General features: G+C 28.4%; 1 protein-coding gene across 1 annotated transcript in view; it reads left to right on the forward strand.

Moving 5' to 3' along the window:
• LOC145245705 (zonadhesin-like) overlaps positions 1-19,653 on the forward strand; it is a 116,163-nt gene that overhangs the window by 53,587 nt on the left and 42,923 nt on the right. The window contains exon 8 of the mRNA XM_080107244.1: positions 18,696-18,991. Coding sequence (XP_079963370.1) covers positions 18,696-18,991 — 296 coding nt within the window. The remainder of the gene's footprint in view (positions 1-18,695; positions 18,992-19,653) is intronic.

Here is a 19,653-nt window from a genome sequence, read left to right on the forward strand (position 1 = left end):
AATAATTAAATCCGTTCACTTATGTGGGGGTGTGAACAAACCTTTGTATAATGTTATGTACAACTAATCAAAACGCACTACATTAAACGTGCGTACAAGGATTGAGTAATATTGTTGTCCCATTAACATTTATGTAAAGCAAAGTGTGTGTAGAGTGTAATCCAACTGTCTCATTTGCATCTATTTCATTGTAATATGTATTTAACGTCTATTTCACTGTCATATGTATTTAACGACTATTTCATTGTAATATATATTAAACGTTTATTAACTTGTATTATGTATGTAAAGTCTATTTCATTGTAATATGTATTTAACGTCTATTTCATTGTCATACGTATTTAACGTCTATTTAATAGTAATATGTATTTAACGTCTACTTCATTGTCATATATATTTAACGTCTATTTCATTGTCCTATGAATTAACGTCTATTTCAATTTAATATGTATGTAACGTCTATTTCATTGTCATATGTATTTAACGTCTATTTCATTGCCATATGTATTTAAGGTCTATTTCATTGTAATATGTATTTAAGGTCTATTTCATTGTAATATGTATTTAACGCCTATTTCTTTGTCATACGTATTTAACGTCTACTTCATTGTCATATGTATTTAATGTCTATTTCATTGTCATATGCATTAACGTCTATTTCAATTTAATATGTATTTAATACCTATTTCGTTGTAATATGTATTTAACGTCTATTTCATTGTATTAGCTATTATTTCATTGTAATATGTATTTAACGTCTATTCCATTGCCATATGTAACTAACGTCTATTTCATCGTAATATTTATTTAACGTTGATTTAATTGTAATATGTATTTAACGTATATTTCATTGTAATATGTATTTAACGTCGATTTCATTGTAATATGTATTTAATGTATATTTCATTGTAATATTTATTTAACGTCTACTTCATTGTTATATGTATTTAACGTCTATTTCATTGTAATATATATTTAACGTCTATTTAATTGTCATATGTATTTAACGTCTATTTCATTGTAATATGTTTTAACTTATATTTCATTGTAACATTTATTTAACGTCTACTTCATTGTCATATGTATTTAACGTCTATTTCATTGTAATATGTATTTAACGTCTATTTCATTGTAATATGTATTTAACGTCTATTTCATTGTAATATGTTTTAACGTATATTTCATTGTCATATGTATTTAACGTCTATTTAATTGTAATATATATTGAATGTCTATTTCATTGAAATATGTATTTAACATCACTTTCATTGTCATATGTATTTAAAGTCTATTTCATTGTCATATGTATTTAACGTCTATTTAATTGTAATATATATTGAATGTCTATTTCATTGAAATATGTATTTAACATCACTTTCATTGTCATATGCATTAACGTCTATTTCAATTTAATATGTATTTAATACCTATTTCGTTGTAATATGTATTTAACGTCTATTTCATTGTATTAGCTATTATTTCATTGTAATATGTATTTAACGTCTATTCCATTGCCATATGTAACTAACGTCTATTTCATCGTAATATTTATTTAACGTTGATTTAATTGTAATATGTATTTAACGTATATTTCATTGTAATATGTATTTAACGTCGATTTCATTGTAATATGTATTTAATGTATATTTCATTGTAATATTTATTTAACGTCTACTTCATTGTTATATGTATTTAACGTCTATTTCATTGTAATATATATTTAACGTCTATTTAATTGTAATATGTATTTAACGTCTATTTCATTGTAATATGTTTTAACTTATATTTCATTGTAATATTTATTTAACGTCTACTTCATTGTCATATGTATTTAACGTCTATTTAATTGTCATATGTATTTAACGTCTATTTCATTGTAATATGTTTTAACTTATATTTCATTGTAATATTTATTTAACGTCTACTTCATTGTCATATGTATTTAACGTCTATTTCATTGTAATATGTATTTAACGTCTATTTCATTGTAATATGTATTTAACGTCTATTTCATTGTAATATGTTTAAACGTATATTTCATTGTCATATGTATTTAACGTCTATTTAATTGTAATATATATTGAATGTCTATTTCATTGAAATATGTATTTAACATCACTTTCATTGTCATATGTATTTAAAGTCTATTTCATTGTAATATATATTTAACGTCTATTTCATTGGCATATGTATTTAACGTCTATTTTATTGAAATATATATTTAACGTCTATTTAATTGTAATATGTATTTAACGTCTATTTAATTGTAATATATATTGAATGTCTATTTCATTGAAATATGTATTTAACATCACTTTCATTGTCATATGTATTTAACGTCTATTTCATTGTAATATATATTTAACGTCTATTTCATTTTATTAGCTATTTAACGTCTATTTTATTGAAATATATATTTAACGTCTATTTAATTGTAATATGTATTTAACGTCTATTTCATTGTAATATATATAAAACGTATCTTTACTTGTATTATGGATGTATAGGCTATTTCATTGTAATATGTATTTTACGTCTATTTCACTGTAATATGTATTTAACGTCTACTTAATTGTAATATGTATTTATCGTGTACTTCATTGTCATATGAATTAACGTCTATTTCAATTTAAAATGTATTTAACGGCTATTTAATTGTAATATTTATTTACGGTCTATTTCATTGTCATATGTATTTTACGTCTATTTCTTTGTCATACGTATTCAACGTCAAATTCATTGTAATTGTTGTGGTTGCAAGGTTGAACAATAATTAGTAAGGAAATACAATGAAGACGCAAACAACAAGATAACGCAATCATAAGTGTATTAAAGAAAAGGTATTTTTACAATATGTACAAATGACAGTGTCGAGTCAGAGAGTCTTGGTGGGAGGACATGTACGCTCTTCGGCGTCACTTCCGGTGGCATTTGAGTAAGACACACCAAGGCCAACCTAGGCTTGTCATTTATAGTGTTATGTTATTCGCATATGCAAATAAGTGGTTGCCACCACAACACCCCCCTCCCAAGATTTGAAGTCATACAGATTTCAATATATTTTTCTTTTTGGGTTTACCATTAATGGTTAATTCACTTTTCTTTTCCTACCTGATCTTCTGGGTTCAGGTGCATTTTGAGGCGGTTCCAAATTAAAAGATTCGTATATGATATCTATGGTGTCCTCCTCTTCGACTGTTGTCGTATCATCATCATCTTGGATATGACGTTTTTTTTTTTTACTGATTTAGGTGCCTTTTATGTATATTCTGTGGACCTTTAATCATGTATGTACAATCACCAATGCGTTTATCCACTACTCCACATTCCCAGTAAGATGTGTTATTTCTGTAGCACTTAAAATATACTCGATCTCCCGAGTTATATTTCTTTCTTCTCGTGTGTGTAGTGTTTCGGATAATTGCCTGCCTTGGCAATAGTTTGTCAAACGCTGATTTTACCTTTCTGGCAAACATTAGATCAGCTGGTGATATGTTTGATGGTGTACTAGGATGTGGTGTAATCCTATATACTTGCAAGAATTGTTGCAAAGCTTTTTCTGTTGGTGTTCCAATGGATTTCTTTAACGCTCGTTTTAGCGTGTCCACGAACCTTTCCGCGAGGCCGTTCGACCTTGGATGATACGGCGGAGTCGTGATGTGCTTCACTCGGAACGTGTCGCAAAATTCCTTAAACTCTGCGGATGTGAACTGCGTTCCGTTGTCGGTGACCAGTGTGTCTTGTACCCCGAATCTTGCAAACAACTCGTGTAGGAACTCTATTGAGTTGTTCGTTGTTGGATTCCTGCAACGTATTACCTCCGGCCATTTTGTGAAACTATCCACTACAATTAAATAATAGTTTTCACCTACTGGACCAGCGAAGTCCATGTGGATTCTCGACCATGGTTGGTCGGTTTTCGGCCAAGGTTTGTGTACTATAGGTGGAGATTTTGCCGCTAACTGGCATCCTTTACATTTATCAATTGTTGTCGCTATGTCAGTGTCTATGTTACGCCAGTACACGTAGCTTCTCATTAACGACTTTATTCGATTTATCCTCGGATGTCCTGTGTGGAAATCTCTTAACATCCTATTCTGCAATGTTTTGGGTATTACCACTCTCTCGCTGTACAGTAACACATCGTCACATATGGAGAAAACTTCCTGCACCTTTGTGTCCGTTATAATTTTCCCTTTTATGTCCTGTATATATATTCGTCTTTCTCGGCTTCCCTTTTAATGTCCGACAAAGTTACGGGTAGTTCCTTAATGATGTTTGCTACCATATTTTTTTCTTCAACATTTGTCCGAATTGCTGCAATGACTGATTCTTCCAGATTGTGTTTCTGTGGTATCAGTCTTGACAGTCCATCCGCATGGCAAATCTTTTTTGATGGTAGATGTTGTAGCTGGAAATCGTAATTAAGTAGTATTGTACCCAAGCGCAGCAATCTATTTGCGGTGTATACCGACAATCCTTTTTTTTATCCATAGATCGTGACTAACAGTTTATGGTCGGTTTCAAGTATGAACTGTCTACTATATAAATATCGGTGAAATTTAGTCACGGCAAAGATTATGCTCAACGCTTCTTTTTCGATTTGTGAATATGCCCTTTCGGCTGGTATCAGCGTTCTCGAAGCGTGCGCTATTGGCTTTCTAGACCCATCCGGCATAATATGTTGAATGCATGCTCCTAAGCCGTAGGAGCTAGCGTCACTAGCGACGACTATTTTTAAGTTTGTGTCAAAGTGCGTTAAGAATAATTCGGATGTTAGTGCGCTCTTTATTTTGTCAAAAGCGGTTTGACATTCTTGCGTCCAGTTCCACGGTGTATCCTTTTTAAACAGATTATTTAAGGGGGCTCGCAAGTTATGCATTCCTGCAATAAAAGATTGGTAATAATTTGCGAGTCCTAAGAAACTCTGCAAGGTTGTTACATTATCGGGTGCTGGCATATTTTTTATTGCCGCAGATCTGTCTGGGTCTGGACGTCGTCCATGTTTGTTTATTATGTGTCCAAGATACTTAATCTCGCTCATACAAAAGTCACATTTACTTTCTTTTACTTTAAAGCCGAATTCTTGTATTCGAGTAAATACTTGTTTCAAATGTTCCTTATGTTCTTCTAGGGATTTGCTCCTGACAACAATGTCGTCCAGGTATGCACATGCGCACTCAATACCACTTAGCATGGTGTCCATCGCTTGCTGAAAGATGGCAGGCGCTACTTTGATGCCAAAAGGCAATCGGTTGTATTTGTATAATCCCTTATGCATATTGATGCATAGTATTTTTGAGCAATTCTCCTCGACCGGTATTTGCAAATACGCGTCGCTCAAGTCTATCTTGGAGAAGATATTACCCCCATTCAACTTCGTGAATATTTCCTCTGGGCTTGGTAGGGGGTAATGGTGATCTTTTAATAGGAAGTTGACCCTGGTCGAAAAGTCTGCGCACACTCTAACTTCGTCATTCTTTTTCTTTACGTATACGGTGGGGGCTGCCCACTCGCTGTGTTCTATTTTTGATAGAATTCCCGACTGTTCCAATCTATTTAATTCTTTATCAATCTTTTCCAACCCAGCGAACGGAACATTTCGCTTTTTTCTAAAAATTGGGCTGGCGTTTTCTTTAAGTTCAAACGAGGCCTTGAATTTATTGCAGCGACCTAAGTTAGTCGTGAATGCCTCAGGAAATAATTCTTTTAAATCGTCTTTTATATTTACTGTTGTTGGAGAAGAACATTCTAATTTTTTACAGAATGTATTGATTGGCTTATCCCATAGTCCGAATTTCTCAATTAAATCTATTCCAAACAGATTTTCACTATTTTTTAGTACGAATATTTTTAATTTCTTCGAAATCCCTTTCAATTTTATCGGGAGGACAACTTCTCCTTCAAATTTTATACCACCACCAGTTACCGTCCGGGCTGCTTTACTAGTTTTCATCATGGCCGGTTTTCCCAACTTTTTCCACGTATTCAGGTTTATTATAGAAACATCGGAGCCGGAGTCGAGTTGTAACTTTATTGATGTTTTAAATATTTCCACTTTTACGTATTTTCGCCGATCTTTGTCTAATTTTGTATTTGATTTTGTTTGCTGTACTCTCTTTCTGGTGAAATCTTTATATCTGCAGCAATCGCTTTTGTGTCCCACCTTCTTACAAATGTAGCATTTTTTCTTCTTATAAGGACAATCTGATTCCCAATGCTTTTCTGCACATCTCTTACAGCTATGTCTAGGAAGAGGCTTGTTATATTCTGTACTATATTTATGGTTATTATCTTTGGAATATCCCGTTCCATTGCTTTTCTTTGTAAAGTTCTTGGTTGGTGCGTATGGTTTTCTAACTTTTCTTACATATGCCACTCCGGATTCTTCTATATTTTTTGAATACTTTTTTAGTGTAATGGCCCTTTCACAGTCCTCTGCTAGTTTCTGGAGAGTTAAATCTTGCTCAGATTCCAGCTTAGACAACACTCGTCTGCGTATTTCTGCATTTTTCGTGAAAACTAACCCTTGAGCGAAGATTAGACATTTAAAATCTTCTACCGTTAGTTCTGCAAGCTTAAAATTATCGCAGTTTTTATTGACAACTGATGCGTATGTCAAATAATCTTGGTTGTCCATCTTTCTTAGATTCATGCACAGCCATCTTTTATGAAAAAGAGATATATTTGAATTAAATAATTCTTTTAGTAATTTTACAGCTTCCATGAACTCTAATTCCGCAGTTTTTTTAGGTAATATGTAATCTACGAATTTGCTGTGTTCTGATGTACCCAATTTTCTGAGTAAGAGGCTCACTTTCTGACTATTTGGCCAATTTTTACAGTCCAGTTGAAAAACATCCTCGTATCTTGTGTAGTATGCTTCAAAATTCTTCTCTTCCTCAGGCACATAATGAAATGTGTCCATGCTATTAAAAATAGTTGTATGGGAGAAATTAACACTATCGACATTTTCTCGATTACTCTTTAGTAGTTCCAGTGTTTTAGCAAAACGTTCATCTTGTCTTTCTTCATATTTCAATTGTAGTTTCTTATGCCTTTCTTCCTGTTCCAATTGCAGTTTTTTCTGCTTTAATTGTGCCATTTTCTGCTTTTCTTCTTGTTCCTGCTGCCATTTCAATAATCTGTCCTCTCTCTTTTCCTCGCGGTCGGCGTGTGCCTGTATTTGTGTTTGCAAAAACTCGTTTTGTGTAGCTTGTCTGCGTTCATCCCGCTCAGCCTGTGCTTGTAAAAATTGCGTGAACATTTTTGATAAGTCTTCCATGTTTTTTTTTGTTTTTTTTTAGTGTGTAGTTAAAAAAAATATTGTACCATGTGGAATATACACCGGTTTGGGTTACAACAAAAAAAACAAATTGCTGTAAGCTCCTGTTTTCAATAATAATATCGCTGCTTGCAATAATATATTATTTTTGCGAGTCACGCTGCAAAAAAAAAATAAAACAGGTTTATCTGGAATCACGAAATGGAATTGACTTTCCGTTTTTAGGCACTTACTAATAAGTAACTCTTTCCACAAAATAAAAGTTTGGGTTTTTTTTATCGAGTCACAATTGAATAAATGTATGCAGTACATTTAGTTCTTTGAGTTTTTTTTTTCTCTAGTATTTTAGTAATTTAAATACCTCTTAAATTGAGATTACCTTTTTTCCGTGACGTTTTACTGTATTATCCGTTATTCAGTGACAACTTCAAGAAAAAAAATCCTTTCCTTGAATTTTAGTTTTAGCTGTGGTATTTCCTTTTAGTACCGACGTCAACCAAAACATTAATTAAAAAGTCCTTTAGTTGTTGTTTTGTTTACGGAGAACAGTAATTAGAATCAACTGGTGAACTTTTTTCGTAGGTTACTTCCTTGCTTTTCGTAATACGGGTCTGACCTGTCGTTTTTGCGACAGAACAAAGTTCGCTTTTCGTTTGCAAGTTGGTCCTTTAGTAAGATTTGTCGTGTAGCGACAAAACAAAAATTCACTTTTACATTCGTTGGCAAGTCGGATTCACAGAAAACGGCGTAAAATTGTCGCTTTTGCCACGTTAGAGTTTTTTTTTTCACTTGAGTTGAATCTTCTCTTTAGCGTAAAATCCGTTTACTCGTCAACACTTTGCATTCCTTAAAAAAAAAATGTTCAACCTTTGCGTTGTACTTTTTTTTTTAATAGTTCTTCGTCAAACTGCTATATTTGACGCTTCATATCTCGTCGCCAACTGTTGTGGTTGCAAGGTTGAACAATAATTAGTAAGGAAATACAATGAAGACGCAAACAACAAGATAACGCAATAATAAGTGTATTAAAGAAAAGGTATATTTACAATATGTACAAATGACGGTGTCGAGTCAGAGAGTCTTGGTGGGAGGACATGTACGCTCTTCGGCGTCACTTCCGGTGGCACTTGAGTAAGACACACCAAGGCCAACCTTGGCTTGCCATTTATAGTGTTATGTTATTCGCATATGCAAATAAGTGGTTGCCACCAAAACAGTAATATATATTTAACGTCTATATAATTGTAATATGTATTTCAGGTCTATTTCATTGTAATATGTATTTAACGTCTATTTCATTGCAATACGTATTTAAAGTCTATTTCATTGTCATATTTATAAAACGTCTATTTCATTGCTATATTTATTTAACGTCTATTTCATTGTAATGTGTATTTAACATCTATTTCATTGTCATATCTATTTAACGTCTATTTCATTGTAATATGTATTTCACGTCTATTTAATTGTAATATGTATTTAACGTCTATTTCATTGTAATATGTATTTACCGTCTATTTCATTGTCATATGTATTTAACGTCCATTCCATTGTAATATGTATTTAAAGTCTATTTCATTGACATATGCATTTACCGCCAATTTCTTTGTAATATGTATGTCACGTCTTTTTCTTTGTAATATGTATTTAATGTCTATTTCATTGGCATACGTATTAAACGTCTATTTCATCGTCATATGTATTTTACGTCTATTTCATTGCAATATGTATTTTACGTCTATTTCATTGTAATATATATTAAACGTCTATTTTATTTTAATATGCATTTAACGTCTATTTCATTGTAATATGAATTTTACATCTATTTCATAGTCATATGTATTTACCGTCTATTTAATTGTCATATGTATTTGACGTCTATTTCATTGCAATATGTATTTTACGTCTATTTCATTGTAATATATATTAAACGTCTATTTTATTTTAATATGAATTTAACGTCTATTTCATTGTAATATGAATTTTACATCTATTTCATAGTCATATGTATTTACCGTCTATTTAATTGTCATATGTATTTGACGTCTATTTCATTGTCATATTTAATGAAAATCTATTTCATTGTAATATGTATTTAACGTCTATTTCATTGTAATATTTATTCAATGTCTATTTCATTGTAACATGTATTTAAGGTTTATTTCATTGTAATATGTGTTTAATGTCATTTTCATCTCTATATTTATTTAATGTCTATTTCATTGTAATATGTATTTTATGTCTATTTACATTTAATATGTATTTAACATCTGTTTCATTGTCATCTGTATTTAAAGTATATTTCATTGTAATATCTATTTTACATCTATTTCATTGTAATATATATTGAACGTCTTTTAAATTGTCATCCGTATTTAACGTCTATTTCATTGTAATATGTATTTAACGTCTATTTCATTGTCCTGTGTATTTAACGTCGATTTCATTGTAATATGTATTTAACGTCAATTTCATTGTCATATGTATTTAATGTCTATTTCCTTGTAATATCTACTTAACGTCTATTTCATTGTCATATGTATTTAACGTCCATTCCATTGTAATATGTATTTAACGTCTATTTCCTTCTCATATGCATTTAACGTCTATTTCATTGTAATATGTATTTAACGTCTATTTCATGGTCATATACATTAAACGTCTATTTCATTGTCTTATGTGTGTAATTTCTATTTCATTGTCATATGCATAAATGTCTATTTCATTGTTATATGAATTTAACGTCTATTTTATTGTAATATGTTTTAACGTATATTTCATTGTCATATGTATTTAACGTCTATTTAATTGTAATATATATTGAATGTCTATTTCATTGAAATATGTATTTAACATCACTTTCATTGTCATATGTATTTAACGTCTATTTCATTGTAATATATATTTAACGTTTATTTCATTGTATTAGCTATTTAACGTCTATTTTATTGAAATATATATTTAACGTCTATTTTATTGTAATATGTATTTAACGTCTATTTCATTTTAATATATATAAAACGTATTTTTACTTGTATTATGGATGTATAGGATATTTCATTGTAATATGTATTTTACGTCTATTTCACTGTAATATGTATTAAACGTCTACTTAATTGTAATATGTATTTATCGTCTACTTCATTGTCATATGAATTAACGTCTATTTCAATTTAAAATGTATTTAACGGCTATTCCATTGTAATATGTATTTAAGGTCGATTTCATTGTCATATGAATTTTACGTCTATTTCCTTGTCATACGTATTCAACGTCTAATTCATTGTAATATATATTTAAAGTCTATATAATTGCAATATGTATTTCAGGTCTATTTCATTGTAATATGTATTTAACGTCTATTTCATTGTAATACGTATTTAACGTCTATTTCATTGTCATATGTATAAAACGTCTATTTCATTGCTATATGTATTTAACGTCTATTTCATTGTAATGTGTATTTAACATCTATTTCATTGTAATATCTATTTAACGTCTATTTTCTTGTCATATGTATTTAACCTCTATTTCATTGTCATATCTATTTAACGTCTATTTCATTGTAATATGTATGTCACGTCTATTTTTTTGTAATATGTATTTAATGTCTATTTCATTGTCATACGTATTAAACGTCTATTTCATTGTAATCTGTATTTAGCGTCTATTTTATTGTAATATATGTTTAAGGTCTATTTCATCGTCATATGTATTTAGCGTCTATTTCATTGTAATATGTATTTTACGTCTATTTCATTGCAATATGTATTTTACGTCTATTTCATTGTAATATGTATTTTACGTCTATTTTATTGTAATATGTATTTTACGTCTATTTCATTGCAATATGTATTTTACGTCTATTTCATTGCAATATGTATTTTACGTCTATTTCATTGTAATATGTATTTTACGTCTATTTCATTGCAATATGTATTTTACGTCTATTTCATTGTAATATATATTAAACGTCTATTTCATTTTAATATGTATTTAACGTCTATTTTATTGTAATGTGTATTTAACATCTATTTCATAGTTATATGTATTTGACGTCTATTTCATTGTAATATTTAATGAAAATCTATTTCATTGTAATATGTATTTAACGTCTATTTCATTGTAATATTTATTCAATGTCTATTTCATTGTAATATGTATTTTACGTCTATTTCATTGTTATATGTGTTTAATGTCTATGTCATCTCTATATGTATTTAACGTCTATTTCATTGTAATATGTATTTAACGTCTATTTACATTTAATATGTATTTAACATCTGTTCCATTGTCATCAGTATTTAACGTATATTTCATTGTAATATCTATTTTACATCTATTTCATTGTAATATATATTGAACGTCTTTTAAATTGTCATCCGTATTTAACGTCTATTTCATTGTAATATGTATTTAACGTCTATTCATTGTCATGTGTATTTAACGTAAATTTCATTGTAATATGTATTTAACGTCTATTTTATTGTAATATGTATTTAACGTCTATTTTATTGTCCTATGTATTTTACGTCTATTTCATTGTAATACGTGTGTAACGTCTATTTCATTGTCAACTGTATTTAACGTCTATTTCTTTGTAATATCTACTTAACGTCTATTTCATTGTCATATGTATTTAACGTCCATTTTATTGTAATATGTATTTAACGTCTATTTCATTGTCATATGCATTTAACGTCTATTTCATTGTAATATGTATTTAACGTCTATTTCATGGTCATATACATTAAACGTCTATTTCATTGTCTTATGTGTGTAATTTCTATTTCATTGTCATATGCATTAATGTCTATTTCATTGTTATATAAATTTAACGTCTATTCTATTGTAATATGTATCTAACGTCTATTTCATTGTCATATGTATTTTACGTCTATATTCAATATAATATGTATTTAACGTCTATTTTATGGCAATATGTATTTTACGTCTATGTCATTGTAATATTTATTTAACGTCCGTTGCACTGTGATATGTATTTAACGTTTATTTCATTGTATTAGCTATTTAACGTCTATTTTATTGTAATATGTATTTAACGTCTATTTTATTGTCATATGTATGTAATGTCTATTTAATTATCATATGCATAAACGTCTATTTCATTGTTATATGTATTTAACTTCTATTTCATTGTAATATGTATTTAACGTCTGTTTCAACGTCATATGTATTTAACGTTTATTTCATTGTAATATGTATTTAACAGCTATTTCATTGTCATATACTTTTAACGTCTCTTTCATTGTCATATGTATTTAACGTTTATTTCATTGTAATATGTTTTTGGCGTCTGTTTCATTGTAATATGTATTTAACGTCTATTTCATTGTAATATGTATTTAACGTTTATATCATTGTAATATGTATTTAAACTTCTATTTCATTGGCATATGTATTTAATGTATATTTCATTGTAATATGCATTAAACGTCTATTTCATTGTAATATGTATTTACCGTCTATTTCATTGTCATATGCATTTAATGTATATTTTCTTGTAATATGTATTTAACGTCTATCTCATTCTTATATTTATTTAACGTCAATATCATTGTAATATGTATTTAAAGTCTATTTCACTATGATATGTATTTAACGTCTATTTCGTTGTCATATGTATGTAACGTCTATTTAAATGTCATATCTATTTAGCGTCTACTTCATTGTCATATGCATTTAACGTCTATTCCAGTGTAATATGTATTAAAGTCCAGTTCCTTATGACATTTATTTTACGTCTATTTTATCGTAATGTGTATTTAACGTCTATTTCATTGTAATATATACGTAACCTCTATTTCATTGTCATATGTATTTAACGTCTATTTCATTGTAATATGCATTTAATGTCTACTTTATTGTAATATATGTTTTACGTATATTACATTGTCAAATGTATTTAACGTCTATTGCATTGTAATATGTATTTCATTGTCATATATATTTTACGTCTATTGAATTGTAATATGTATGTAAAATCTATTTCATTGTCATATGTATTCAACGTCTATGTAATTGTAATATGTATTTAATGTCTATTTCATTGTAATATGTATTTAAGGTCTATTTCATGGTAATATGTATGAAACGTCTATATAATTGCTGCGTGCATTTAACATCTATTTCATTGTAATATGTACGTTGCGTCTATTTAATTGTCATATGCATTTAATCTCTATTTCCTTATAATATGTGTTTGATGTCTATTCAAAGTTATATTTATGTAACGTCAATTTTATTGTAATATGAATGTAAAGTCTATGTTACTTTTATATGTATTTAACGTCTATTTCATTGTAATATGTATTTAACGTCTATTTTATTGTCATATGTATTTAACGTCTATTTCATTTTCACATTCATTTAACGTCTACTTCATTGTCATTTGCATTTAACGTCTATTTAATTGTTATATGCATTTAAAGTGCATTTCTTTATAGCATTAATTTAACGTCTATTTCATTGTAATGTGTATGTAACGTCTATTTAATTGTTTTATGGACGTAACGTCTATTTCATTGTCACATTATTAAAGGTCCTTTTATTGTAATATGTATTTAACGCCTATTCCCTTGTAATATGTAATGTACGTCTATGTATTTAACTTAATTTCATTGTAATAAGTATTAAACATTTTATTCATTGTCATATGTATTTAACGTCTATTTCATTGTAATATGTATTTTACGTCTATTTCATTTTAATATGTATGTAACGTCTATTTTCTTGTCATATGTATTTTATGTTTAGTTCATTGTAATATGTATTTAACGTCTATTTCATTGTAATACGTATTTAACGTCTATTTTATAGTCATATGCATTTAATGTCTATTTCATTGTCATATGCATTTAACGTCTATTTCATTTTAATAGGTATTTAACTTCTATTGTATTATAATATGTATTTAACATCAATTTCATTGTAATATGTATTTAACGTCTATTTTATTGTAATATATATTTAACGTCTATTTCATTGTAATATGTCTTTAATATCCATTTCATTGTAATATGTATTTAACGTCTATTTCATTGTAATATGTATTTTTCGTCTATTCCATTGTAATATGTCTTTAACGCGTATTTCATTGTAATATGTATTTAACGTCTATTTCATTGTCATATATATTTAACGTGTATTTCCTTGTCATGTGTATTGGAAGTCTGTGTCATTGTAATATGTATTTAACGTCTGTTTGATTGTAATATGCATTTAATATCTATTTCGTTGTAATATGTATTTAACGTTTATGTCATTGTAATATGTATTTACCGTCTATTTCATTGTCATATGTATTTAACGTCTATTTCATTATCCTATGAATTTAACGACTATTTCCTTGCCATATTTGCGTAACGTCTGTGTCATTGTCATATGCATTTAACGTTATTTTATTGTCATATACATTGAACGTCTATTTCATTGTAATATGTATTTAACCTCTATTTCATTATAATATGTATTTAAAGTCTATTTCCTTGTAATATGTAATTTCCGTCTATGTTATTGTCATAAATATTTCATGTCTTTTTCATTGTAATATGTATTTAACGTCTATTTCTGTGTAATATGTATGTAACGTCTATTTCATTGTAATTTGTATGCAACGTCAATTGGATTGTGTTATGTATTTAACGCCTATTTCATTATGATATGTATTTAACGTCTATTTCATTGTCATATGCATTTAACGTCTATTTCATTGTGATATGTATTTAACCTCTACTTCATTGTCGTGTGTATTTAACGTCTCTTTCTTTGTAATATGTATTTAACATCTATTTCATTGTAATATGTATTTAACGTCTATTTCATTGTAATATTTCTTTTAACGTCCATGTCATTGTCCTATGTATTTAACGTCTATATCATTGTTATATGTATTTAACGTCTATTTTATTGTAATAAGCATTTAACGTCTATTTCATTGTTATATATATTTAACGTCTTTGTTATTGTCATATGCATTGAACGTCTATTTCATTGTAATATATATTTAACGTCCATGTTATTATAATATATACTAGCTTTACCCGGCCACGCGTTGCTGCGGCCTAGTTTGTTAAAATGGGAGAAATTCCTCTAGAAAAATTACATTTAGTTCTTTTATTTACTTTTATTATTATTTTCAATTGTTTTAATCAGTAAATGTTGTTATTTTTTCCAAAAAAAAAAAGAATTATTTTTTACCATAAATTGCTAGGTGAAAGTGTTTTTTTTCAGGAAAACTTGCACTTTTTTTTAAAATTTGGCAGTAAACGTTTATCTTTGGAAACGGCATTTTTATTATAAAAAGAACAGATGAATGGTTTACATGAACACTGTAAATAGTTATGTTAAATAGAGAAAAGCTTGATTCTTTTTCAAGAGAATGTGCAAATTATTTTTTTAACAGATATTCAGAAAATAAACAGAAAAATACTTCCATCATTAATTATGCAACAAAATAAATAAAATCTTGATTCAGTGTTTCAACATTATGCTTATAAATTACGATAAAACTTGCTGAGTAGTCGCTGTTTTACTGTTGTTGTAAAAATGGAACGGAAACCTGTTTTTTCAGAGAGGGTATTTTTTTTTGCAGGAAACAAATCATAAACTCAAACTTTTTATAATAAAAGTTAAATTGAAATATACTGCAAATTAAAAATCACAATAATGGTGCAACATTTTTGAAATTAGAAAAATGAAAAAACAAAAAAACTTTCTTTTAGCATGTTAAAAGTATTTAGGTTGGTAGATAATTAAATTCTACTGTATTGTTATAAGTTTTTTGTTGTTGTTGTTTCTTGCTTTTTACAATTTTCGACTAAATACTTCGAAATTAAGTAGGGTTGCTTAGATCGTATTTTAAACTAAACTTCGGAGGTTGAAATGCCCCCCACCTAAAATGTACTTGGAAAAATCGATTTAAGAATGGTTAGCCGAAAAAAAGATGAAAAACAAAACAAATAATCAATAAATAATTGTTACCAAAGGCAATAAATGCTACTTTTTTAATTACATGAATGAGTTTATTTTATGTTTTAAAGTATTTTCAAGCGCTTTTCTTTATTTTTTTAATCTAAAATTGCGGGTGTGTGGGTGCGAAATATCTCCAGATTTTCTAGAATTCCCCGCTAGATTGCAAACGAAATCTCCAAATCTAGCAGGAAAACCGCTAAATTAGAACCGCTGGTCACGTGAGAAGAAGCGGTAATAAATAATTGTCCCAACATAAAAAAATAGTCTATCAGTACAAAGAAAACCACCTATTTATCATAGAAAAATTAAGAATAATGTTATAATTAAAAAGAAATATATAAAAACACACATGGATATAGTAAACATATTATACCAAAACGTGGAAGCCATCCATCCAGCGGTTTTTTAGTCTATTAATTGCGAACGACCCAAGAGTTACATTTTTATATGTATAGATTTAAAGTCTATTTCATTGTAATATGTATTTAACGTCTATTTCATTGTCATAAATATTTAACGTCTATTTCATTGTAATATGTATTTAGCGTCTATTTCATTGCCATATGTATTTAACGTCTATGTAATTGTCATGTGAATTTAACGTCTATTTCATTGTAATATGTATTTTAAGTCTATTTCATTATATGTATTTAAAGTCTATTTCATTGTAATATGCATTTAACGTCTATTTCATTGTCATAAGTATTTAACGTCTATTTCATTGTAATATGTTTTTAACGTCTATTTCATTGTAATATGTATTTAACGTCTATTTCATTGTAATATGTATTTAACGTCTATTTCATTGTAATATGTTTTTAACGTCTATTTCATTGTAATATGTATTAAACGTCTATTTCATTGTAATATGTATTTAACGTCTATTTCATTGTAATATGTATTAAACGTCTATTTCATTGTAATATGTATTAAACGTCTATTTCATTGTAATATGTATTTAACGTCTATTTCATTGTAATATGTATTTAACAGCTATTTCATTGTCATATACTTTTAACGTCTCTTTCATTGTAATATGTATTTAACGTCTATTTCATTGTAATATGTATTAAACGTCTATTTCATTGTAATATGTATTAAACGTCTATTTCATTGTAATATGTATTTAACGTCTATTTCATTGTAATATGTATTTAACGTCTATTTCATTGTAATATGTATTAAACGTCTATTTCATTGTAATATGTATTAGACGTCTATTTCATTGTAATATGTATTTAACGTCTATTTCATTGTAATATGTATTTAACAGCTATTTCATTGTCATATACTTTTAACGTCTCTTTCATTGTAATATGTATTTAACGTCTATTTCATTGTAATATGTATTTAACGTCTATTTCATTGTAATATGTTTTTAACGTCTATTTCATTGTAATATGTATTTAACGTCTATTTCATTGTAATATGTATTTAACGTCTATTTCATTGTCATATGCATTGAACGTCTATTTCATTGTAAAATGTATTTAACGTCTATTTCATTGTAATATGTATTTAACGTCTATTTCATTGTCATATGTATTTAACGTCTCTTTCGTTGTCATATGTATTTAAAGTCTATTTCATTGTAATATGTATTTTACGTCTATCTCATTGTAATATGTATTTACCGTCTATTTCATTGTAATATATATTTAACGTCTATTTTATTGTAATATGTATTTAACGTCTATTTCATTGTAATATGTATTTAACGTCTATTTCATTGTAATATCAATTTAACTTCTATTTCGTTGTAATATGTATTTAACGTCGATTTCATTGTAATATGTATTTAAAGTGTATTTCATTGTAATATGTATTTAACGTCTATTTCTTTGTCATATGTATTTAACGTCTATTTCTTAGTCATATGTATTTAACGTCTATTTCTTTGTCATATGTATTTAAAGTCTATTTCATTGTAATATGTATTTAACATTTATTTCATTATCATACATATTTTACGTCTACTTCATTGTAATATGTATTTAACGTCTATTTCATTGGCATATGTATTTAGCGTCTATTTCATTGTAATATGTATTTAACGTCTATTTCATTGGCATATGTATTTACCGTCTATTTCAGTGTCATATATATTTACCGTCTATTTCATTGTAATATGTATTTAACGTCTATTTCATTGTAATATGTATTTAACGTCTATTTCATTGTAATATGTATTTAATTTGATAATTTAACTAATTAGAAAGTAGATAACGAAGATTTGTTTTCTGTTTAATAAATTTCGTTTGATTTATCCGCGAAATCATTTCGAATGTATATCATAAAAATGTAATTAGAATTCGATGGGGCTAAATTATAAATTAAAACTCAGTATGTCATCTAGCCATCTCGTTTTGTCTTTTAATAATCACTTTGTTGTAAATAATTATATCTTTTACTACAGATCAACGGAGAAATTCGAAATTTCCCGGCGGTTTATTCTCCATATTACTCAGTTACTTACTCCGGAGACTGGGTCACAATAACGGGAGGTTTTGGTGTTGTAATCAAAACTAATCTAAAAAGCATAATTACTGTCACTGCACCAAAAAGTTATAGAAATAAACTGACTGGAATCTGCGGTGATTGTAATGGAAACCATGATGATTATCGCACTAAAACTGGGACAGATGTATCACACTACAGTAATCGAGATTCAATAATTGCCAAAAGTTATGTTACACATGAGTTCAGTAAATGGTAAGCATAAAATAATCTTCGTAATTACATCATCATTTAACAAAATATTATGATTTTGCTTGCTGATTTTGCATCCTACTTAAAATCAATGTCCTAATTTTAGTGTTAAATGGAAGAGCACATAATATATCAGATAATGACCATGATGAAAGCGTTGCGACAGCATCACACTGATTTGGGCACAATATGGCTGATGCTAGTAGTAGTAGTAGTAGTAGTAGTAGTAGTAGTAGTAGTAGTAGTACATGATGATGATGATGATGATGATGATGATGATGATGATGATGATGATGATGATGATGGTGGTGGTGGTGGTGGTGGTGATGATGATGATGATGATGATGATGATGATGATGATGATGATGATGATGATGATGATGCGGGCAGGATCTGAAACTATTACCGAGAGTGCGATCACTGCTTCTAATCGTAGTGAATAATGATGAGTCGCTAGCTATCTTGAAAATGATGAAAGGTCGGCTTGTTGCAGCGCATCGTGATGATAATCTGTGCAATGTAAATACATTGAAAATCTGAAATGTGAACGTGAACCGCAGCATTACAGTTAAACGGTTGGTCTGAGAGCAAATTTAACGGCAAATTTGGAATCGGCGCCATAAAACCGATACCCTTATCGATGTCAAAAGTCATTTAATCTTTTT

The sequence above is a fragment of the Euprymna scolopes genome, chromosome 23 (assembly GCF_053919585.1).
Source record: "Euprymna scolopes isolate OS-2025 chromosome 23, ASM5391958v1, whole genome shotgun sequence".
Taxonomy (NCBI): Eukaryota; Metazoa; Mollusca; class Cephalopoda; order Sepiida; family Sepiolidae; genus Euprymna; species Euprymna scolopes.